The sequence below is a fragment of the Carya illinoinensis genome, chromosome 11 (genome assembly GCF_018687715.1).
Source record: "Carya illinoinensis cultivar Pawnee chromosome 11, C.illinoinensisPawnee_v1, whole genome shotgun sequence".
Classification (NCBI taxonomy): domain Eukaryota; kingdom Viridiplantae; phylum Streptophyta; class Magnoliopsida; order Fagales; family Juglandaceae; genus Carya; species Carya illinoinensis.
Window position 1 is genome coordinate 15,431,092 of NC_056762.1, and position 25,079 is coordinate 15,456,170.

The window sequence follows — 25,079 nt, forward strand, 5'->3', positions numbered from 1 at the left end:
GCATTATCTTTCCATCTAATAGTCCTCCAATAGATTTCAAACCAGGTATGATACAACTTTTTCCTAGTTTTCATTGTTTGGATAGTGAAAATCCATATGTGCATAGTAGGGAGTTTGAAGAGGTTGTTGCTACATTTCATAGTCAACTTGGCATTGGAGATGTTGTTCGACTTAAGTTCTTTTCTTTCTCACTTAAGGATAAGCCGAAGAGTTGTATGTATTCATTGAGACCACGACCGATTGGGTAATGGGCTGAGATGACCCAATTTTTTTTCAATAAATACTTTCCTTATCATAAAAATAATGCTTTGAAAGGGCAAATCTCAACTTTTACACAAAATGATAGTGAGACTTTATATCAAGCATGAGAACGTTTCAAAGAGTTACTTAGCTTTTGTCCCCATCATGGTTATGAAAGATGGTGTCTAGTTAGCTATTTTTATAAAGGTCTTACTCCTAGAGAGCGTCAATTTATTAAAATGAATAGTGAGTTTTACCAGGAGGATCCGTATGAGATAATGGAGTATTTGAATGAACTTGCAGAAAAAGCTCAACTTGGACAGGACCAAATGCTTTTGATAGTACCAATCGAGCACACTCCAATCAAACTCATTCTAGTGGAGATATTTATCATCTTAGAGAAGAAGATAACTTAAGGCAAGGATGGAAGGCTTGACTAGAGAGTTATAGGCATTCAAGATGAAGGAAACTATGTCACCTTGTATTATTCCCCAAATTGATGCCTCTAAACTTTGTTTTGTTTGTTAGGGAGTAGATCATCTTGCACAAGATTGCCCAACAATTGCTGAGATGAGAGGAGTGTATGAGGAACATTGCAATTCTCTTTACATGTATAAAATGTCATTTTTTCCCTACTCAGATACATGCAATTCTAGTTGGAGAAATCACCCAGACTTCCGTTGGAAGTTTGATACTCACAAACATCAAGAAATTATTCTGCACCATATCATGCATCATCTTCTTTTAGGAATCCTTTAGAAGATATTTTACATACTTTTATTGAGACACAGGGTAAAACTAGTTAAAAGTTTGAGTCTTTGATTACGTAGAACGTTGAAGTGAGATAGAAAGCCATATATCCAAGATAATGAGCTCCTTGAGTGTGAATGAGCGTGACAAGTTCCATTCTTAGCTCAATCCACACCCCAAGGTCAACATATGGCACAAGAAAACTTGAAGGATGTCAATGCCATTATGACACAAAGTGGCAAATCCTTACATATCCAAACTGTCAAATGGATTGAATACCTCCATTGTGAGGATTTCCTTTCGTTATAAAGGCACCAATGTGCAGTATACACGACTAGAATTAAGCCTAAATTACAATAATCAAAATCTGTCTAAGTATGGAAACTAGCACCTTGTATAGATTCTAAGTAAAGAAATATATACAATTGTCTAAAAATAAATAAGGAAACAAAGAGCATATCATGCTAACATCCCCCCTCAAATTCATGGCCTTTCTAAACACATCTACGATCTGGAGGTCAGTAGAAACATGAGGAAGTGTAATGATACGAGAGTCCAATATTTCCTGAATGAAATGACAATCCACCTCAATATGCTTGGTACGTTCATGAAAAATAGGACTGGTAGCAATCTGAATGGCACTTGTGTTGTCAGCATGTAGAGGTGTAGGAGAAGATTGAACACAACCAATTTCAGTAAGGAGACCCTGAAACCAGAGAATCTCAGAACAAGCAGCAGACATTGCACGATATTCAGATTCAGTAGAAGCTTTGGAGACATGATCCTGTTTCTTACTCTTTCAAGATATCAAGGAGTCACCAAAAAACATGCACCAACTTGTAACAGATCAACGCGTATCAGGACATCCTGCCCAATCGGCATCATTGTAAGCCACAAGATGAAGAGGAGTGCTAGTAGGAGGACGACTAGGGGAACCTTGAAGATATTGAATGATACGACAAACATCAGCCAAGTGTAGATGACATGGAGCCTGCATGAACTGACTAACCTGTTGTACATCAAAGGAAATATTAGGGTGAGTAATAGTCAAATATTTTAGACTCCCCACTAATTGTCAATACATAGTGGGGTCAGAGAGGAGATCACCCTCTTCCCAACGATACTTCGTGTTTACTTCCAGATGAGTATCCACAGAAGAAGTATCCTGAAGACCAACCAAAGTAATTAGATGTGTATTTATGCCGATTCAAAAAAATGCCAGAAGGTTCAGTATGGACTTGCAATCCCAGAAGTAAGAGGACCAAGATCCTTCATATGAAAGGAGGCTTGGAGATGATGCTGCATTTGGGTGATCAGAGTAAGTCCGTCCCAGTAACAACATTATCATCAACATAAACCAGAAGAAGAGCAATGCCAAGAGATGTCTTGCAGAAAAATAAAGAAGAATCATAGGCACTCTGCTTAAAAGAAAATTGAAGCAAAATGAAGCGAAATTTATCAAACCACGCTCAGGGAGCCTGTTTCATCCCATACAATGATCTTTTCAATTTATAGACATCCGAGGAAGAAGAGGAGGACAAACCAGTTGGAAGGGTCATGTAGATTTCTTCTTTGAGATCACCATAAAGAAAGGCATTTTGACATCCATCTGATGAAGAGGCCAACCTTGGGAGGTAGCAACAGAGAGAATAGTCCGAATCGTAGTCATCTTGGCAACTAAAGCAAAAGTCTCCTCATAGTCCACCCCATACTCTTGCTGATTGCCAAGTGCAACCAACTGGGCCTTATACCAATCCAGAGTCCCATTAGAACGTAGCCAACATTCATGTATGATTATCCTGAAAAGCCCAAAGTTCCTCAACCATTGCCGCATGCCAACATTCATGTTTAGAGGCCTCAAAATAACTTGACGGGATGGGGATGGAGGACAGAGTAGCATGAAGAGAGGTATGAGAGAAACCATACCGGTCTAGTGGACAAGATACTTTGGTCGAACGACGAGGAACTATGGTAGTATCTAGATCACCTATAGAGGATTCAATGTGAACATGCTTAGATGGTGGACCAGTCTCGGGAAGGGGCAAAGTAGGTCGTCGTCTTTCATATACAAGTCTAGATTTGAATCGGTTAGGAAAAGGAACCGGGTCATCAAAATTAGGCAAAGCATGCATATTAGGCAAAGACTCAATAGAAGAAGGAAGAATGACTGATTTTCAAAGAACACGACATGATGAGAAATACGAAAACGATTAGAGCATGGATCATAGCAAACATAGCCTTTGTGAGAAGCACTATAACCCATAAAAGTGTACCTAACAGATTGAGCAGATAACGTATGTCGTTTATGGGAAGGCAAATGAATAAAGCAAATACAACCAAAAGTATGCATATTAAGGTAGCTAGGATGCTGATGATAAAGATGAAAGTAAGGACTTTCAAAATTCAAGACACTGGATGACAATCTATTAATTAAATAAACTATCGTAGATAATGATTCGACCCAGAATTGAGGGGGAACAGAGGATTGGAGTAGTAACATACAAACAACATCCAACAAATGTCTATTTTTTCATTTAGTAACACCATTTTAAATAACGTTGAGAAACAATGCTTTTTTGGTTAAGAAAATCATGAAACTCACGAGACATGTATTCACCACCTGAATTAGACCGCGGACTTTTATTGCCAGCAGAAAATTGTGTTTCAACATAAGCAGTAAATTGTTGAAAGACAAAAAAGACCTCAGATTTTGAGTGAAGAAAATAAATCCAAGTATACTTCGTATAATCATCAATGAACGTAACAAAATATTTATAATTTACATAGGTGATAATAGGAGAAATTCCTCACTATGAATCAAATTGAAACAACGTTCAGTATGATTACTATGAAAAGGAAAAGCAAGAGACTTACTTTTGTCTAATTTACATATGGAACAATCAAAAGAGAGAGAAGAAAATTGATCTTTATTGCCCAACAAACTAGAGTTTATGACATGATATAAAATAATGGAATTAGGATGACCTAACTGTTTGTACCACACTTCACACTTATTGTTCACAATGTTACAAGAAAATGAAATGACATCAGGAATGAAAAAATGTAAAGGAAATAAACATCCAACTTTAGGCCCCTTCACGAGTATCTTGCCCGACACCTGATCCTGCACAAGACAACCATCAAGGAAAAAATGAACATCACAGTTGTTATCAACCAATTGACCCACTGAAATAAGACTAGTAGAAAGATGAGGAGATATAAAAACATCTCTAACAGTGGAATCCATATCCCCAATAGTATGAATAGGTAACTGACTACTGTTAGCAATCAGAATGTGTGCCGATCCAGTATAAGGCCTAACATTGCTAAGTGTATTAGAAGAACTAGTCATGTGATTAGATGCACCCAAATCAACAAGCCAGGAGGGAGAAAGGGAATTGTTACCTTGCAACCCTAAGGCTGAAAAAGCTAAAAGAATCATCTGCTGAACCTTCTCAGTAGTAAGAGTAGATGAGTCATCAACAATAGTAGAAGAAGCGGAACCCACAATAGCATGATAAGCATTAACTTGACGATTTTGAGGACTAGTAGGACAATCTTTGATAATATGCCCAAGCTTCTTACAATAGTTGCAAGATTTCCATGCACAATATTAGCAATATGACCGTATTCTTTGCAACTGAAACATTGAACTGTCTGCATGTCTTGTCCCTTGCCTTTTCCGTGAGTAGCATAAGCCACTGCATTGGGTATCATTTTGTAGTGCTAATAAGTAGCCTGGGTGGCAACCCACTGCTCCACATGAAATAACTCCTCAAAAAAAAAAAAAAAAAAAAAAAATCCAAAGACGGCATGGGAGCATTATTCATAAAATTGGAGCAAGTGACCTCAAATTCAGGGCATAACTTCATTAAAAATTGATCTCGCTTGCTTTGCTCATGAACTTCCTGGACAACAGAGAGAGACTCTTCAGGTACCTTGGCATAAATTATGTCAGTAAATTCTCCCCAGAGATTATTAAATCTAGAAAAATAATCCTAAATGGAGAGATTGCCCTGAGTATAACTGCCAATTTCATACTCTAATTGAGACCGGAGGGCCGTATGGTCCTGATTATACATCTTTTAAAAATATTCCCACATAGATTTTGTAGTCTTGTAGGGCCTCAGATTAAGAACAATAAGAGGATCAACTGATGCTAAAATCCATGTCATCACCCGAGCATCTTTGATCTTCCACTTAGCTAATTTAAGAAGCTCAGTAGGAGCCGGATTACTCCCATCAATTTAACCCCATAACTCCTTTCTCGTAACATATAAACGGAATTGAAATTCCCATGCAGAATAATTTTTACACGTGAATTTCATAGTAAAAGAATCGAAAGACATGATACTTGTAAGTAAAAAAATAATCACACGCCCAACAAAGAGAATACTTGCCCAACTGAAATATGCCTACAACCAAAAAATAAAAGAAGCTGTCGACATCCAAAAGTTCACAAGAAGCTATTGCCAACACAAAAAAAAATCACAAGCTGCTGCCAACACCAACCCACAAAGTTGAAAGTGAAAAGGCAATAGAAATTCATAAAGGAAAAATGGAAAAGGCAACAAAAATTGTCGACAAGGAGCTTGAAACCAGAGCCACACAACCAGGAAGCCGAAAGCCACAAAAAATACCAGACCCATAACCAGACTGCATTGAAAATTAGAGGAGAAACCAAGATGGCACCCAGATTGCACCGAATCACTAGAACAACACCAAAAAAAGCACAGATGCTGTCGAGAACTCCAAAGTGAAAAGCCCAAGAATAGAGGTGTAACCAATTCGGTTCCGTCTGGTTTTGGATAAAATCTAGGACCGAACCGGTATGTACCGATTTTGTATTTTCAAAAACCGATTACGCACTGATTATCCTCTTAAACTAGTACGTTCGGTTTTACTGGTTCCGGTCCAGTTTGTTGGTTTTAATATATTAAGTATATTAGTATTACTAATGTATTTATCAAAAGAAATATATTGAGAATTTATTAGGCAATAAAATGTATTTAATATATATATTTTATATTTAAAACATATGATCAAATAAATATTCATGTTTAAGATTAAAATGTTATGTAATAAATTATAATATATTATTTCATACATAATTGTATATATTATATATAAAATATATTATATATAATATTAAAAATTAATAAAATATATATAATATGTGAACCGGTCCGGTCCGGTATTGGAAAACATAAAACCAATTCCAGATCGGATTTGACCGATTTTTAAAATAAAAGAACCGATTCCAAACCGAACTGGTCGAAAACTAGACCGAATCAACTGGTCCGGACTGGTTTTCCGGTTTGTTGGTTTATTCTTACACCCATACCCAAGAGGAAAAAAAAAATTGTTAAGGCTAGTAACCTACCCTTGATACCATGTCAAATGGATTGAATACCTCCATTGTGAGGATTTCCTTTCATTATAAAGGCACCAATGTGCAGTATACACGGCTAGAATTAAGCCTAATTACAATAATCAAAATATGTCTAAGTATGGAAACTAGCACCCTGTACAGATTCTAAGTAAATAAATATATACAATTGTCTAAAGATAAATAAGGAAACAAAGAGTGTTTCATGCTAACACCAACAATTGATAAGTTAGAAGATGTTGAAGAGGATCAAAGCAATAGTGGTGCCGATCTATCCAAGGAAGCCGAGGTAATAAAGAGCCCAGTTAAGGTACCATTTTCTCAAGTTTTAAAATTGAATAATGAAATTTTGGATCTTAGTAATAAAATCCTAGAGAACCGCAAGCAGGTAAAAATTAACTTTCACTTACTGCATGTTATTAAACAAGTTTCTAATTATGCAAAAGTTCTTACATATTTGTATATAGTAAAGAAGAAGAACCATGTTAAGAAGACAACATTTTTGATAGATCAAGCTAGTACTCTAATTGAGCAACAAATTCCTCTTACGTATAAGGACTTTGGTTATCCAACCATTGCATATAATATTGAGAATCATGAGTTTGGGCAGACATTGCTAGATTTAGGAGCTAGTGTAAATTTGATACCTTATTCCATTTATTTGTAACTTGGTTTGGGTGAAATTAAGCCTACTTTTGTTGTGCTTCAATTGGCTAATTGTTCACACAACTCATGATTCTGATTTCCTTGAATATTCCCTTATTAATTTTGACTTTGATACTATTAGTGATTCATCTGATGTTGATATTTGTTCTATTTTTTATGAAACTCAAGAGGAATATATTACACAAGATTGACAACCGAAATTTGAGAAGTTGTCTAAGAAAGGTGAAAAATAGATTCCTTCAAGTGTGAAAGCACCAAGAGTTAAATTGAAACATTTGCCCAAGTCTAAGATCTATAATATTAAAATGAAAGCGTTTCATGGTAAAAATATTCTTAGGAAGACATTTAAGCCTAATGATAGAGTATACTTATATGATTCTAGAGTTCACAAGCACCCTAGAAAACTTCAGTCTAGGTGGACCGGCCCCTTTGTAGTGAAGCATGTTTTTAAAAATGGGGCGGTAGAAATAGAGGACCTTAGGGATGGCCGGTTTTTTAAAGTAAATGGTCAATGCCTAAAAATACTTATTAATAGACAAGTTTCTAAAGTGGAAGAGATTCTACTTGCAGACTCGGTCTATCCACCTTGACCCCACCACGCAGGTATATATTTTCATTTTCTTTTCTATTCTTTTCTTTCTGTTCTTTTTTGTTCTTTTTTGTTTGTTGCTGTTTTCTTTGTTTTCTGTTTGTAGGATATTGTTATTTTGCTATTTCAGTTTGCTATCTCTTATGCTTGTCGGGCTACCCATATCACACATCAGGTGTATTCTACCATCTTCAGTTACTATTTATTCAGTTTTTATTCTTAAACATCAAGGACAAAGTTTCATTTAAGTTGGGGGTGAGACTTGGTGCAAATTTACATTTTCACACTTATTGGAACTTTGTGGCACTATCACATGTACATTCTTTCATATGTGTACTCATTCTTATACATAGCCATCTTAGTAAATTTAACAAACCCATTTTGATCATTATGCTTAGGTATTCAGAGGATTTCTAATGCACTCATCTAACCTTTGTGGTAAGATGGTGGTTTGACAAATGTATCTAGATAACTCTTTTGCCTAAGTCTTTATGTGTGAGTTTTGGAGAGGAGTGAAAGCCAACAAATGCTGAAAATTGTGATAAGCATTCATTGATTTTTTGAATTTGGTATTTCTTTTAAGAATATCATTGTATAGTTTGCGGTATAATGGTGGATATACTTGAGATATGATAAAGGTTAATTTGGGATTAATGTTTGAGCCTTTCAAGCCAACCCTTTGAATTATAGACCCTTAGTAGCCAACTTTAAGCCAAGAAACACATATAGCTTTTTTTTCTTCATATACGTACATTATCCATACCTCTCCACATTAGAGTATAACCTACACACTGATTTTTCCTACCCTTGATACTTCCAAGTGTGTACTAGATGTGTCATTTTTTTTTTGAGAAGAATAAAAAAAATAAAGAGAAAAAAAGGAAAGAACATGAGTTACTAGATGTTCAAGTGACTTAGCTTCAAAGGCAGAAATACCAAAGCTGGATAGAAATAGCAGAATACCAGGGTGACATATAGTTGTTTTTTCAAATTATTAAAAAAATGAAAAAAGAAAGAAAGAAAAAAGACAAAAAAGAAAAAGAGACATTATTCGATGATTTGAAAGGCTGAAGAGTACATTAAGTGAGGAAGGTGATTTATTGATATGTTTAATAAGATTCCTTAGATATGTACTTGAAAGTTTTTAAATCCTTTTCCTTTTTTTTCTTTATATGGCCTAACCTAAGCCATGTTACAACCTTTTGTTTTGACCGTTCTAATCTCGAGTAAGCCTATGAAAAGAATGGTTGGATTCTCATTTGTTAGTGTTCCTATCATAAGATCAATGCTTACTTGTTGCTTGTTCATAATTACCTAAATCTCTATGTGATTGTGTGTACACCACTTGTCAACTCTACATAGAGAGCTATGGAATTGATTATGGAATTGTTGTTGAAGTATGCTATGTTTCAGCCATGTCCATTTATGCCATGCTCAATTGTTGTTCGTAGACTAAAATGCCATGTTTGGATTTCGAGTAATGTTGCATGCCTTGATTGAGCTTTTACATGTTGTTTTATATGTACAAGAATATTGCATGTTCTAATTCTTTCAAGCTATAAACGTGATGCAATTTGATACATGGCATGAAGACATGATTTCATTTCTTAAAAGTTACATGGTTCATGACATATATTTTTGGGTTTTACATTTAAGGAAGATGAGCTTTATCACAAGAACATGTAACATGCTTTTCGGGTTATGTTTTTTAAAAAGAAAGGGGATACATGTTTTGTCATGACCCCAAATGTTAGAATGGGGGAATATCCTAGTGGAACTCCTCTGTCCACTATGGAATACTTAAATTAGAGTGGTAACCCATAGGTTGGCGAAGAACAATCAATGAACTTTGAATGGGTCCTTCTTAAATGATTCTGAAGTGAAGTAGCACCTAATGCTAGTGAGTGCAATATATGAAAAGTATGGTGAAGGCATTACGATCTATTGTATCATATTGTAAACATGGTAAAGGCTAATTGCAAACTACCGTATCATATATGAAATTCCCAACGTACCCCTGTAAAACCACGAAATTGTCTACCAATTTCCTTGAACAAATAAGTTAGATTTCAATTATCAAGATTATGAAACAAATCAAATACTTTAAAATAAATAATCAAACTTGCAAGACACAACGATTGGTTACGAAGGGAAACCCTTTAAAGAACTCTTTAAAGGTAAAACCCTACAGGGCAGCCAAACCCAGGAAAGTCAATCTTATTATTTGAAGAACAATTACAAGCAATAATCAATTACAAAACCTTTGCAATTCGACTCTCTTGCCTAGACAAACGACCCGTTTGTCTTCTACCACAGTAGCAGCCAGAACCTCTGGCGATCTTCAAATGTTGACTTCCCTTCTGGAACTCCAGAGGCTGAAACCCAATTTATGTTGTTTCGCACTCAAAGCACGATCACACTCAAGAAGATATGAAAAATCCCATGAAAATTCTCAAGTGAATTTTCTCTCATAAACACTCAGAATCTCCTCTGTAAAATTCGTGGCTTGAAGTCCTTGAAGAGATACAAAACCGAATCCCTTTAAATAGAAGGTCTGAAAAGAGTTCTAGTTGCAATAGGACTCTGCTGACGGTTAGCAACAGACGTGAAAACGTGTTCCGACGGACTGCTAACATTTCGCGATAATATCTTCTGTTATTGACTAAACTCTGTTCAAAAGAGTTCTAGTCATAGTAGGACTCTGCTGACGGTTAGCAACAGACACGAAAACGTGTTCCGACGGACTGCTAACATTTCGCGATAATATCTTCTGTTATTGACTAAACTCTGTTCAGCTTTCTTCTTGATAAATACCAATATTCCAGAACTCGATTTTAACCTTAAAGACTTATCTAAACAACACCTAAGACTTCTAGATAGACTCAATATTATTTAGATACAAATCAATACTTATTTTACATTCATCCAAATTTAATCAAATAATGATAAGATGAATCTTATCATTTATTCAAATTTAATCAAATAATGATAAGATAAACCTTATCATTTAGTCATCTAATCCTAGCCAATTTTTGCCTTTACAATCTCCCCCTTTGGCGGATTGGTGACAAAACCAACTTGATGAATGTCTTGCATATACCATCTTCCCTTTGGTGGATCGGTCACAAAACCAACTTGATGAATGTAGTGTGTACCTAAGACAAAAACAACCAGCAGACTAAGATCTCGTGAAAAATATCTTAATACAGTTATGATAAGAAATGACATAGAACATTCCTTGAAACTAGTCCCAATAATAATCAAAGGTTAGATGTAATGTAAACTGACAAAAAGAAAGTGTTCTAGTCATCATCAATAACCATGTTCAATACTTAGTTCTCCCCTTCAATATTCTGCTGCTCCCCTTTTTATTTTCAGCAAATTCATTAAACTCCCACTTACTCAAACTCCCCCTAAACTTCATAATATCAAGATATTCCAATTATTTTTTCTCCCCCTTTTTGTCACTAATCTGACAAGACACAAAATAGAATAAATATCACTTATGTGAGTCAAGATGAAGATACTAAGAAATGATGAACAACTCACATGTGTCTCAATTTTTCATGGATTAAATGCACATGATGTATGAGCATGAATGTATGTTTAAACAATGAGCAAATGATTGAGACACTTTGATTGAGACAAAAAAAACAAACACTTGGTGGGCATACCATGAAAACCGAATGACAAAGATCAAGAACTCACTCAAAAAACGTCCTCAATACATGCATAGAGTAGATATAACAAAAAAAAAACCAATTGATTTTTTTTTAATTTTTTTTTATAAAAAAAAAAAAAACAAAAGGGCAAGTAACATGCCTAAATGCATCTTAATTCAAACATAGTGTAACTCACAAAACAAATTCACTAAAGTACACCCTCTTATTTGCAACAAACACTATGGATGTTCACTTCTCATAAGATCATCAATGTCAAAGTTCATGTAAGTGTGTGAGTGAGTATACTTATAACAAAGCATTTTTATGAACTCATTTCTTCAATATCTTTTTTTTTTTTTTTGATACCTTTGTTCATGAAAGATAGCTTCTTATAGATGCTCACAAGAGTTTGTTGCTTCACCTTAAAAGTCAAACTTTATGCTAGGGCCTAGATACATGAGCATCTCCTCTAAACACTAGTTTGTACACCCCCTTTTTGTGTTCATGTTTGTTGCTCATCTTTTTCCATAATGATTAGAGCAACGATTTTTTCTATAAGAACTTTAAGGTGGTAGATCCGTGTAGGGTGTTTGTCTTTTTCCGCAATGAATTAACACCGACTTTTTCTATATGGATCAACTCTTTGTGTTTGGCAAGAGGAGAGCTCTTTATTGATGTACTAGATTCAACTAGTATTAGTCAATTCAAGGCATGAACTCCCTCTTTGATGAGCATCTCATTAAATGATGTGAACTTTAATTATATAAAAAAAAACATACATATAAGTTTCTCATTGTGCATTGAAAATGAACTTTGCCAAGATAATCCATAGGGTTAGTATGCACAAAGTGAATTGCACAAAGTAGAGAGATGCATAGGTTCAGGAATTTATTAAGTGAGAACACAAATGCTCAAACTTTGACATATCAAGCATGCACTTTCCTTAAAGAAAAGTTTTGAACCAAACCAGAATTTTTTTATATTATATTTTTCTTATTTAAAATTGAAAAACAGAAACATAAAACAAAACAGAAAAATAAAATGCATGTCCTAGGCTAATGCAATAATATAACGGATGCAAGAACATGCAAGTAATCCTATCCATTAATGTGACATGGCATCCTCTTTGACCACCCATTTTGCTTTAAATTTTGGCCTATTCTTTTTATCAACATCACTTTGTATGATCTTTTCTTTATTTTGAAAGCAAAAATCTGCTATTTCACTAATTTTGAGACTTAAAAAATTGATTTGTTGACTCATATCACAAACTTGATTCTCTACACTATTTCCTTTCCTTTTTGGATTTCTTTCACATCCATTTTTCTTCACTTTATTCAAGTTAAAGCAATTTGGTCTTATATGACCAACAACACCACAATAATGACAAATAGGAATAAACTTACCTTTGGACTTACCTTGGTTGGGCTTCTTTGTCATTGATCTATCATGTGAGGCTCTTGAAACATGAGTTGTATACACGGCCTTCTTTGGAGTTTCTTTATCTTGACTTCCTTTAACAAAAATGATATCTTTTGATGAGGTGGCAGCGGATGATGAGTCTTTAAGTTCCATACCTTGGGAAGTCATATACCCCAAACCCATGCGATCACAACTAGATTTTTGAAAACTCAACATCTCTTCTAGTTTCTGTGTTGCTGTTTTTTTTTTTTAACCTTTTCCAATTCCTTTTCTAATGCAATTTTTTGATCCCTTAATCTTGCTATTTCAATATCAGAAATTTTGAATGCCTCAGACAAGTTATTTTTCTCACTCTCCATATTAGTGAATTTCTTGTACAGCTTCTTGTTGAGTTTCTTTAATTTGATCACTTCTTCACACACATCATTGTAAGCTTCTTGTAAACTCAACTCATGATCATCCACAACTAGAGCAATCTCCGAATCACTATTGTCATCATCACTTTCAGATTTTGTTAGCTCAATATCAGAAAAATCATTAACAACAGTAGAAAAAGCCACAAAAGTATTGTCATAATCAGATGATGAACTTAAAGTTTCAGATTCTGAACTATCACTAAGTGTGACATTCAATGCTTTTCCTTTACTTTTCTTGAAATTTGGACATTCAATTCTTATATGACCATAACTAGAACATTCGTGACACTTTATTTTATCAGATTTATCTTTATTCCATTTTTCAAAATAATTTTTCTTTGCAGAAAATTCTTTACCTCTTTTTTCCTTTCCACTATACTTTTTATTAAACATGAATTTTCTGAACTTTCTTACTATGAGATCTATATCCTCATTGTTAAAATTTTCTTCATCAGAAAAATCATCTTGATTTTCTTCTATAGTTTTTAAGGCAATAGACTTACCTTTTCTTGCTTGAGGAAGTGAAGATTCATACGTTTGTAAAGAACCTACCAATTCTTCTACCTTTATTGCATCAAGATCTTTACTTTCTTCAATAACGGTAACTTTGGGTCGAAATCTTTCAGGTAAAGACCTTAGAATCTTCCTCACGATCCTTGAATCCTCCACCTTCTCGCCGAGATTAAACCTGGAATTCACAATATCATTCAGTTTAGCATAAAAATCATTAAAATTTTCGTCTTCCAACATTTTAATCTCTTCAAATTTTGAAGTTAGCATTTGCAATTTCGAATTTTTTACTATTCTTGTGCCTTCATGTGTAACCTCCAAAATATCCCAAGCTTCTTTAGTAATCTCACATATGGAGATTCTTTTAAATTCTTCGGAGGATACCGTCATGAAAATAGCGTTAAGTCCTTTGCTATTCAAATTGCAATTGTTGATTTCATCTTTTGTCCAAGCATCTATAGATGTCTCAGGTTTAGTCCATCCTCGTTCAACCAAATGCCATACACGTTCATCCAAAGACTTGAGAAAAGACCTCATACGAACTTTCCAATAAGCATAGTTTTCCCCATCGAAGTATAGTGGAACGTATAATGATGTTGACATGATCTACAAGGGCACAGATCACACTCGAATGAGTGAACCACGCTCTAATGCCAATTGAAATTCCCAACGTACCCCTGTAAAACCACGAAATTGTCTACCAATTTCCTTGAACAAATAAGTTAGATCTCAATTATCAAGATTATGAAACAAATCAAATACTTTAAAATAAATAATCAAACTTGCAAGACACAACGATTGGTTACGAAGGGAAACCCTTTAAAGAACTCTTTAAAGGTAAAACCCTACGGGGCAGCCAAACCCAGGAAAGTCAATCTTATTATTTGAAGAACAATTACAAGCAATAATCAATTACAAAACCTTTGCAATTCGACTCTCTTACTTGCCTAGACAAACGACCCGTTTGTCTTCTACCGCAGTAGCAGCCAGAACCTCTAGCGATCTTCAAATGTTGACTTCCCTTCTGGAACTCCAGAGGCTGAAACCCAATCAATGTTGTTTCGCACTCAAAGCACGATCACACTCAAGAAGATATGAAAAATCCCATGAAAATTCTCAAGTGAATTTTCTCTCATAAACACTCAGAATCTCCTCTGTAAAATTCGTGGCTTGAAGTCCTTGAAGAGATACAAAACCGAATCCCTTTAAATAGAAGGTCTGAAAAGAGTTCTAGTTGCAGTAGGACTCTGCTGACGGTTAGCAACAGACGCGAAAACGTGTTCCGACGGACTGCTAACATTTCGTGATAATATCTTATGTTATTGACTAAACTCTGTTCAAAAGAGTTCTAGTCGTAGTAGGACTCTGCTGACAGTTAGCAACAGACATGAAAACGTGTTCTGACGGACTGCTAACATTTCGCGATAATATCTTCTGTTATTGACTAAATTCTGTTCAGCTTTCTTCTTGATAAATACCAATCTTCCAGAACTCGATTTTAACCTTAAAGACTTATCTAAACAACACCTAAGACTTCTAGATAGACTCAATATTGTTTAGATACAAATCAATACTTATTTTACATTCATCCAAATTTAATCAAATAATGATAAGATGAATCTTATCATTCATTCAAATTTAATCAAATAATGATAAGATAAACCTTATCATTTAGTCATCTAATCCTAGCCAATTTTTGCCTTTACAATATAGACTATGATGTACTCACATCCAATTGAGAGGGTCGGTTATGTGATGCAGTAACTAGTAGGGAGCCCACAGTTCGTAGGGGAGTTGTGAGATATCTACCCACATTGTTATATTGAAAAGATTCCAAAAAATTAATAAGAAATGGCACTCTATTATTAAGTTGTACTGTTACCTGGTTACATGGTTATAATTCACTGTTAAATTTGTTATATGGATACTTGGTCAATGATTTTGAGAAGAGGACAAGCATGGATCAAGTTTTTGGGTCAAGTATATGTCCATGCATCCATTCTCAGGGTTTGCCTCTGCATGTTTGTATTATCCTTCTGTATGTTATTTGTTAACTTACTAAGATTTCTTGAAATTTCACTATGGTAGTTTCCATTACCATTCCCCACCCGGAATAGTAGAAGTTGTGACAAGATTTCAAATCTCCGCTCAAGATGGACTAGTTGCTTGACCTTATCGAGGATGCATTCACTCTTGAGGCCTGTAACTATTTGTTTTTTTTTTCCTTTTTTGTCTAAAGGCTACTTCATGCTTCCTGAAGGAAATCCAAGACATCTTGAATAAGGATTATACACCATAGTGGCAACTTGAGCTTGAGGAAGCCCTCACCCTAAAAAATCAGATGGACTATGTGACTGACTATATAAGACAAGCACGGGAGTATATGGTTGAAGCCCAAGAGGTTGCTTGAATTTTGGAGATATAGCAACCAAGACTCTATGCCCCATAGGGAAACAATGTCTTTTTATGTATTACAAGTTGTGGTGAGCTTGGTATTATGAGGGTTATGGTTGAAACCCCTCTTTTGTATTGGAAGATTTTGAACAGTACACTTTTGGGATTTCTTAGTTATATTATATTAGTATCATGCATTAATTGCTCCATTTTTTTCTTAGAATTAAACCTTTTCATCTGCAATTATTACATACTAGTAGAAATATGCTAGGTGCATTGCATATTATCTGTCATGAATGAGGGTATGTAGCCTTGAGTTACATGTCCTGACACTTCAGTCTCCATCCAATCCTAAGCAGGGTTTGGGGGCATCACAGTATGTAACTATGTGCTGCATGTTTTGGCACTTCAAGTCTCTATTTCATCCCAAGCGAAGGTTGGGGGCACCACAGCTCCTATGCCATATTGGAAATGTGGGGTAAATGTTTGTGAGTATGTTGTAAGATTAGGCATTGCATATTCTATAACTCCCTTTATTTTCTACATGAAACTTAATTTATCTTCTTCATTATGTTTACAAATTATCTTTATGCTGTAATTTGAGATTATGGGTTTGGTGACGAAAAGTGGTGATAATTGAGTTTGTCGAATCTTATTGTTTGTCGATTATCATGGACGGGTTGAGGAGTCCCCGTGTCATTTGTCCAGAATGTTGCCATGAGTTTCATACGGATAGAGTGATTCTCCATGATGATTGGAGTGGAATGTCTTCGCATTGACCTCACTTGATAAACGGGTTGAGAGATTTCTCGAGTTGATCATTTGTTTTGCTTTTTAGGGGTGTTGACCAGGTTGAGTGATTTTCCATGTTGAATGATTTGGAATTGATGAATTAGCTTGCACGTTCGTTGGGTTGAGTGATTCTCAGCATCGAATGGTGGAATGATTCCCCGCTTGGTACTTATATGATAAGATATGATAGATTTTTTTTTTATGTTTTGATAATAGGGTGATTCCTTGCCTTGACAATAACTATGCATTCATAAGATTTGCTCATAAGGTGATTCCTTATGATGCTTATATACTTTTATTTTATTCTAACTATGGTTCCTCGCCATAACTAAAATATAAATATATATTTTATTTCATACTTGTGATGCTTATGTATTTTTATTTTACATGAAACCATGCATGCATATTCATCGATGTTGTCTCTCATTGCTAGTACTGTCATGGGTGTTTAACCTACTAGGATTTCTTAGAAGTCTTACTGTGGTGGTTCCACTTGCTGTTTCGTTTATTGGAGCTGTAGATCTTGATATAGATGTAGCCTAAACGGAGTTTCGTGGGGAAGAAGGACTGATCACACTCAAATCGTAGAAACAGAGGCCTGTCTTTGTTATTAGTTATTTGTATTTTACAAAGATGTACTTTTTAGTTAGGCAACAAATCATGTCCGGTTTTTTGTACTTGGATGTAAGTGATGAACAGTTGGTGGTGTATAATATTACTTGGAAAATAGCAATGAGATGTATATTAACATTATTAATGGGTGAACTTCTTATCGACTTAGACCTCTGGTACAATTAGCATTTAGTTTTTTACTAAATCTTTACTTATTTCACTATGACTTATTTTGTTTACTGCATATTCGATCCATTGATACGCACCTAGACCAGAAGAAACATTTGGGGTGTTGCCGATTGGCTGGCATCCTTGGCACCATGAATCCTCGCTAGGCTTTTTATTAAGGAACGGGGCACCACAGGACCTCTTTGCCACTAAGTGAACACAAGCCCTCTTGTGAACACCTCTATGAAAGCTTGATTTGTACTCGTGAGTAGGGGTGTAATGGGTCCGATTCAATCTGATTTTAGACAAATTTTGGAACTAAACTAGTATACAATGATTTTTGAAATTTAAGAATATATACGAGCCGATTCATCACCGAAACCAGAACTTTTAATTTTTTCGATTTGTCGTTTACACGAATGATACTACATAAGTTTAGTATTATAATTTTTTCAACACTAAATTTAATTGTTAGAATTGAGTATTTGTTATTAACAATTGCTAATTCATTAGTGTCTAATTATACTACACTATGGTGTAAGTAGTGTCTAACTTATTAGTTATAAGATTAATATACATGAATAATAAGATTAGAATTTCATGTTATATTAATTAAAAATTTAGTATATAATATATGTAATATAACATAAAAAATCATATAAAATTATTTTATATATAATATAAAAAATTAAAATATATATACTTCTATAGGTCCAGTTCCGTTCAAACTAGTTTTCAAAATATGAAAATCAATACTGAATCAATTTAAGACTGGTTTCAATTCTTAAGAACTGGTATCGGACCAGACTGGTTACAAACCAAACCAAACCCATTGGTTCGATCTGATTCGGTCGATTCAATCAGTTTGTTGGTTTTTTAAACCCCTATTTGCAAGTCTTTTTCAAATTAATAAATTTTAATTGATCTTATATTTTGATATTATTCTATCATTTAGAGTATCATTTCCTATTTAATTTACATGGACTCCATATTCGAAGTTGCGATCGAATCTATTCACTAAAAATGAATCAATTCAATATATTTATTATGTACCAACAAGTGTTATATTAGATTTGAATTCAGGCCTTGAAGCAATCTATATTTATGGACTGCCTCCATTATCTTGTAGCTATCAAATACCCCTATTCCCATTTTTTCTGATCCTTCCATAAAAACGATTCATTCTCTTCATAAAAAGTAGGAGGTATACCAATAAATATTTCTTTTTTGATTCATCCCTGGAGTTGAATGCCTTTTTCAGGAATTATTTTTTTTAACAATATGCAAAAATCAAGAGAAAAGGTAAATCCTTTATGTTACGCCAAATCCTGCTCTTTTATTGATAAAATGAATATATCCATCATTTCTTGAAATCTCTCTTTTTATTCAAAATCATGTTGTAACATGTATCTCCCCCATTTCGGTCATCAACTAGATGAAATAAAAAAAATAAAACTAAGAATTTTGAAAATGATTATATATTAATTACTATAAAAAAAAAAAAAATACACACACACACATCCCTATCCTTGCATGGGGAGGAGGGGCTCCTTTTAAATTTTTTCTCTTTTTTAGAATTTCTTATTTTTTCTATTTTTACCATCTTTTGTACTTTTTTAATTTTTATTTTTAAACTTAATTTCAATAATTTAAGAGTAATCTTATGAATCGCATCACTATTCAACAACTATGCATACATCATGATGTGACAATTTTAATTTTTTTTTTAATTTTTAAAGAAAGATACTTTCATTAATTCATAAACCAACTCCACTTACATTAAAAAATTAAATCAAATAATTTGGGATATATAATCAGGAAAAGAATCCCACCAAACAATCAAGTCTTCTAGATGCCTAGCAAACTTTGCTAGAGTATGAGTTGCTTCATTAGTCACTCATCCACTATGTTGGATTGAACATCTTGGAATCACCTGCATTATAATCTTGATTTCAGAAACTAAGTTGCCCCATGAGGACCTCGAGGCATCTGTTGCTTGGATTTCATTCACCATTACTAGTGAATCATTTTCAATTATCAACTCAGTGATGCCTAGAGGGAGACAGATTTGTAAACCACGGAAAATAGCTAGCAACTCCACCTCCTAAGGGCCATTTACAATATTTTCCTTCTTACTGGCAGCCAGTTTAACCCCCCCTGCATCATTTATTAAGACCATTCCCACCCCTACCTTGCATTGATCATTGAAAATGGCCCTCTCTAAATTTAACTTAAACACCCTAAGAGGTGGAGGCTGCCAACTATTTGGATGGATGGGCACCTTTAACTTCTTTAAACTCTTGAGCTAATGACAAAGCATGTTCAATTACTTGTTCAAAAGCTAGCACTTTGTCTTCAAATATTTTATGGTTCCTTCTGTACCACAATTCCCAAGCAATCAGAAAGAGTTTTTCCAAATCCCCATTCTTGCCTCGTGTCATAACATCCCATACAATCTGCATAAAGTCCAGCCTCTCATCAAACACCAGCAAATTTTCCAAATAGACCTTCCATGCCTCCTTCAGGAGAGGGCAGTGACATAAAGCATGCCTCACATCCTCCTCCCCCTCACCACACCACTTGCAAGTATCCTCCTGTATAATCTTCTTTCCTTCAACTTCTACAATGTTGGAAGCCCATTCTTGCATGCTCTCCATGCAAAGACTTTAATCTGTTGGGAATTTGTAATTTCCATATCCTCCTCCACACCTTTTTATGATTTTCAGCATTTGAACATTCACCACATTGTCTTGTTTGATCAATGGATTGAAAGAACCTATTAGAACTCTGCACATTGAAATTTTCGTGTTTTTCATGTTCTCATATAATGCAATCAGGTCTCATATATGCACTGAGCAAAACTTTGAAGACTTTATCAACTACTCAAGGAGGAAACATATGTCTAACTTTCCACATTCCACCATCTGGTATCTTCATCTATGAGGCACTCCACTCTAGAACATATAGATTAATCTCTCTGATTTGAGTCCTGGAGCAACCTATGACATGGGAGCCAATAGTCAGACCATATATTAATAGCTTTTTCATCACCCACTCTCCACCTACACCCTCTCAGCAGGTTCCTTTTAGGTTCCCATATCCCTTTCCAAACATATGAAGGTGAAGATCCTAGCTTTGCATCACAGAATCTGGTTTGGGGAAAATAATTAGCTTTAAACACTTTATGCAATAGAGAAATTTCCTCCGTCATGATCCTCCAACCTTGTTTTGCAAGTAGAGCCTCATTGAAAATTTGTAACTCCTTAAAGCTCATCCCTCCATTTGCTTTAGCTTCACACATTTTACTCCAGCTGACCCATCTAACTTTATTTTCATCCTGCTTTTGCCCCCACCAGGACTTGGCCATCATATTCTCAATCTCATTACAGAAAGTTGCAGGGAGTTTGAAGCAACTCATGGTGTAAGTTGGGATGGCAGGTGCAACTGCTTTAATTAGCACCTCTTTTCCACTCTGGGATAGTGTTTTATTTCCTTCCATCCAGCTAGCTTATTCCATACCTTCTGTTTTAATTCTAAAAAAGCCTTCTTATTTCTCCCCACAATAGAAGGAAGACCAAGATACTTTTCATATTGATGATGGTGTTGGACCCCTCAAAATGCCATAATCTCTTCTTGTTGGCTGTGGGGGACATTTTTGCTGAAAACCATTGAGGTCTTATCTCTATTCACTGTTTTCTCATAGATCTCAAGCAAATGTTGAATATTTAGGCTTGTCTGCAAATTGGCCCTACAAAGCAGCACAATTGTCATATGCAAATAAAAGATGATTTATCTTTGGGGCCCTTTTGCAAATTTGTACGCCATCCACTTGTTTATACTCTTCTGCCTTCTTCAATAGAGAAATTAGGCCCTCAGTGCATAATAGGAACAGGTAAGGGGATATAGGATCCCCTTGCCTCAAACCTCGAGTGGGATAAATTGGACCCTTCGGCTCACCGCTCACCAGAATTGAGAAAGATACTGATCTCACACATAACATGACTAGATTGATCCATTTTTCATCAAACCCCATCTTCTACATCGTTGCCTCTAAAAACCCTCACTCCACCCTATCATGTGCTGTTCATATCAAGTTTCAAAGGCATAAAACTACTCTTTCCAACTCTTTTTTGTCTCATGAAATGCACAAGCTCATAAGCCACCAGAATATTATCTACTATTAATCTTCTAGGAACAATTGTACTTCGGGAATTGGAAATAATGTTTGGTAGCACCAGCTTAAGTCTATTAGCCAAAATTGTTGATATGACCTATAAATCACATTGCAGAGGCTTATAGGCTTAAAATCAGAAATCAACTCAGGCTGTTTCTTCTTAGGGATTAGAGTAATGTAGGTGTGATTTACTTCAGCAGGAAACATACCACTATTAAGAGCCTTTAGCACTGCACCAGTCACATCTTGCCCAACTACATGCCAAAATTTTTGAAAAAAAATAGGAGCCACTCCATCAGGCCCTAGTGCCTTGGTTGGGTTCATTTGTTTAAGAGCCACATTAACTTCTTCTTCACTAAAAGGCTTCAGCAAGTTCTCATTCATCCCAGTAGTCACTTGGCCTCGCATCCCTTTGCCTTGCATCCCTTCCAAAAAATCCATCTGACCAAACTCTGTAGAGGCTTGAAAAGAGTACTAAAATACTCTAGGATCAGTTTATCTCTATCCTCATTCAGCTGCCATATACCATTTCCATCTCTAAGTCCTTTAATAGTATTTTTTTTTCTTTCTTTGTGGTGAAAACATTTAGCATTAGTATCCCCTTCCTTCAACCATAGAGCCTTGGATCTTTGTCTCCACATAATCTCCTCCCTCTCAAGCCATTTCTGCATATTAGCTCTGGCCTCTTTATATTATGTTCTATTTTGACACAAAGGATCATTACTCTGCAGAGATTGCAGTCTTGTTCTTGCTTGCTCAATTCCCTTCCTTACATGACCAAAATGAAGCTCGTTCCAAACTGACAATTTCTCCCCACACCTTTCAATCTTCTTTAAAACAGTATGCATCTCAATCCCACCTACTGTCCCCTTCCAAGCCTCCTTAATCACGCTTTTACAATCTGGGGCTTCAACCCACGTAGCTTCAAACCTAAAAGGTTTCTGTCCTCTCCTTTGGTGCAGCTCATTACCAACTTCAACTTAATTGGTACATGGTTTGAGTAGGCAGCAGACCCATGCTTCACTCGAGCACTTGGAAATAGAGAACACCACTTCAAATTTGCAAGGCCCCTATCTGGCTATCTGGTCTTTCATCAATACATTGGTAAAATTCCCTATTGTTGCACCAAATGAATTGATTCCCTACATAGCTCAGATCTTTAAAAACACACTCATCCACAACTACTCTAAAAGCCAGTAATTGTCTTTCTAGTCCTGGTTGTCCACCCCCCCCAAAAAAAACAACACCCAATTCTCATTATTGCCTAGGATCTCATTAAAGTCCCCCATTAGTAACCATGGTTGATTCTGATTCACCTGCAGAGATCTAATTAGGTCCCAAGTTTCATGTCTTTTAGTAGCATCAAGATTCTCATATACCTCAATAAAGAACCAAGGTTCAGTCTCATTGTCAACTTGTATCTGTGCATGAATATGCAATTTTGACTAATGCATAATAGTCAGTCTCACACCCTCCTTCTAGAACAAATCAAAGTCCCCCACCCCTACCCTCACAACTCACAGCTAGACCATTTTCAAAAGCCTAATTTCACTTTCTGTTTTTTTATTATATTATCAACAAGTCTTGTTTCTTGCAGAAACAAAACCTTGGGAGCTTCCCTTTTGACCAAGTCATGAAGGACACGAAATTTTCATGGGTTCCCAAGCCTACAGGAATTCCAACTAAGAAGACTCATGACTCCCGGCAAGGCTGTTGCACAGCCACTGCCGATCTCTTCTTAGGTGATTTTCTACCTTTCTCATCCCCTCCACTCAACTCAACTTTAGCATGGTTACTAAGTTTCGTTTTTTCAAAGAATGACTCGTGGTAACCCCACTTCCACTAGGAACACACTCCCTCTTCCTATTTCTGGAATCAAGAACAGGCTCCAAAGGAATACATGCTATTCGAGCTCTTTCTTCCACATACGTGATTTAGGTGTGCCATGCAGTAACACTTATGTGGGATGATGGGCTTGGAATACAGTTAATGGGCTTGAAACACCAAAATCAGGCCCACGTAGTTGTTGACCCAGCTCCTCACATACACCTTCCAAAATCGCACCAAATTCCTTATTAGGAAACTCATCACCAGTCATGCCCTTCATAGCATATTCCTCACCATCCATATAACCATAGCATTTAAATCTCCCTCTTCCACATATCCCTCCACCTCGTTAACTTCCTTCTTGACAACATCAATCACGTCCATTATAGACAGACCCGTTACCCCATTATTTCCACCAGATTTTTTGCAACTCCCATTTGCAATAGTTGACTCAGGATTCGAATTTCTCACCAGAGAAACACTGCTGGCCTTCGAGCTCTCTTCCCCAAACATGCTTTTGTATTGGTTTTCTGACATGGTTGAAGCTCCTGTCTGCTGTTTATGCCCTCTTCTACCATTAGTAACTGCACGTAACCACGTACCAAATTGATGAGTGTCATTTGAGGATTGATCAGATTCAGAACAAGCATCACCAACATGGAGAATCCTTCCACACTTAAAGCAAAAGCGCGGGATTTTCTCATACTGTAATGGGATCCAATATTTCAATCCATGCAATGTAATGGCTCTCCCTCTTGCTAAAGGCTTATACAAGTCCAATAAATTCGTACTCTTCGAAAACATCTCCAACCCACATCATCATCATCATCCTCAACGTCCACATCCTCTACCACTCCCATGGGTCTGCCCATCTTCTCACCACATGCATGATTCATCCCCATTAATGGAAGGTTATGGAATTGCACCCAGAATGCTACCATATCAAAACACGTTTGACTGGGTTGAGTCAGACTATCGAATTGTTTGATCACAAACAAATGGCGATCAAACAACCAAGGTCATCCCTCCGGTACAAGATTTTTGTCTACATGGGTTGCAAACGTAATGACAAACATATTTGCTCCTACCTCTTGAAAACTGGCTGACTTACTCAAATGCCAAATCTTGGCCATTGTTGATTCCACAATTTGTTTACCAATTGCTCTGTCATTCCAAATCTTTCCTATTAAGCATCTTTCACCTTTACATTCTACCTTAGTGGTCTTCTCCCCCTCCAATGCAATAGCCTCATCCTCCTCCTCGCTCAGTTTAAGCATTCCCCACAATGCTTGTAGTCTCTCTATTCTCTCTTAAAAGAAAACTCTTCTGTTGAATCTCCTCGCTCTACCAAACAACTCCGGTGACTGTGAGACCCTTCCACCTCTATTCACTCAAGGAGAGCAAACAGAGAGGAGACTTTAGCCCATTAATTTACCTAGACTTGCTCCAATGATGTGACAGTGTTAAA

At 35.8% G+C, this 25,079-nt stretch overlaps 1 protein-coding gene and 1 non-coding gene across 2 annotated transcripts; both read right to left on the bottom strand.

Moving 5' to 3' along the window:
* Positions 1 to 303: 303 nt before the first annotated feature.
* On the bottom strand, positions 304 to 412 carry LOC122283473. The gene has a single exon (XR_006230876.1). It is a non-coding gene; the product is annotated as a small nucleolar RNA R71 (small nucleolar RNA).
* A 20,166-nt stretch (positions 413 to 20,578) lies between these two features.
* On the bottom strand, positions 20,579 to 21,109 carry LOC122282250 (uncharacterized mitochondrial protein AtMg00310-like). Its single transcript, XM_043094202.1, has one exon. It carries the CDS (start codon positions 21,107 to 21,109, stop codon positions 20,579 to 20,581), a length of 531 nt encoding a protein of 176 aa, XP_042950136.1.
* Between the last annotated feature and the right edge of the window lie 3,970 nt (positions 21,110 to 25,079).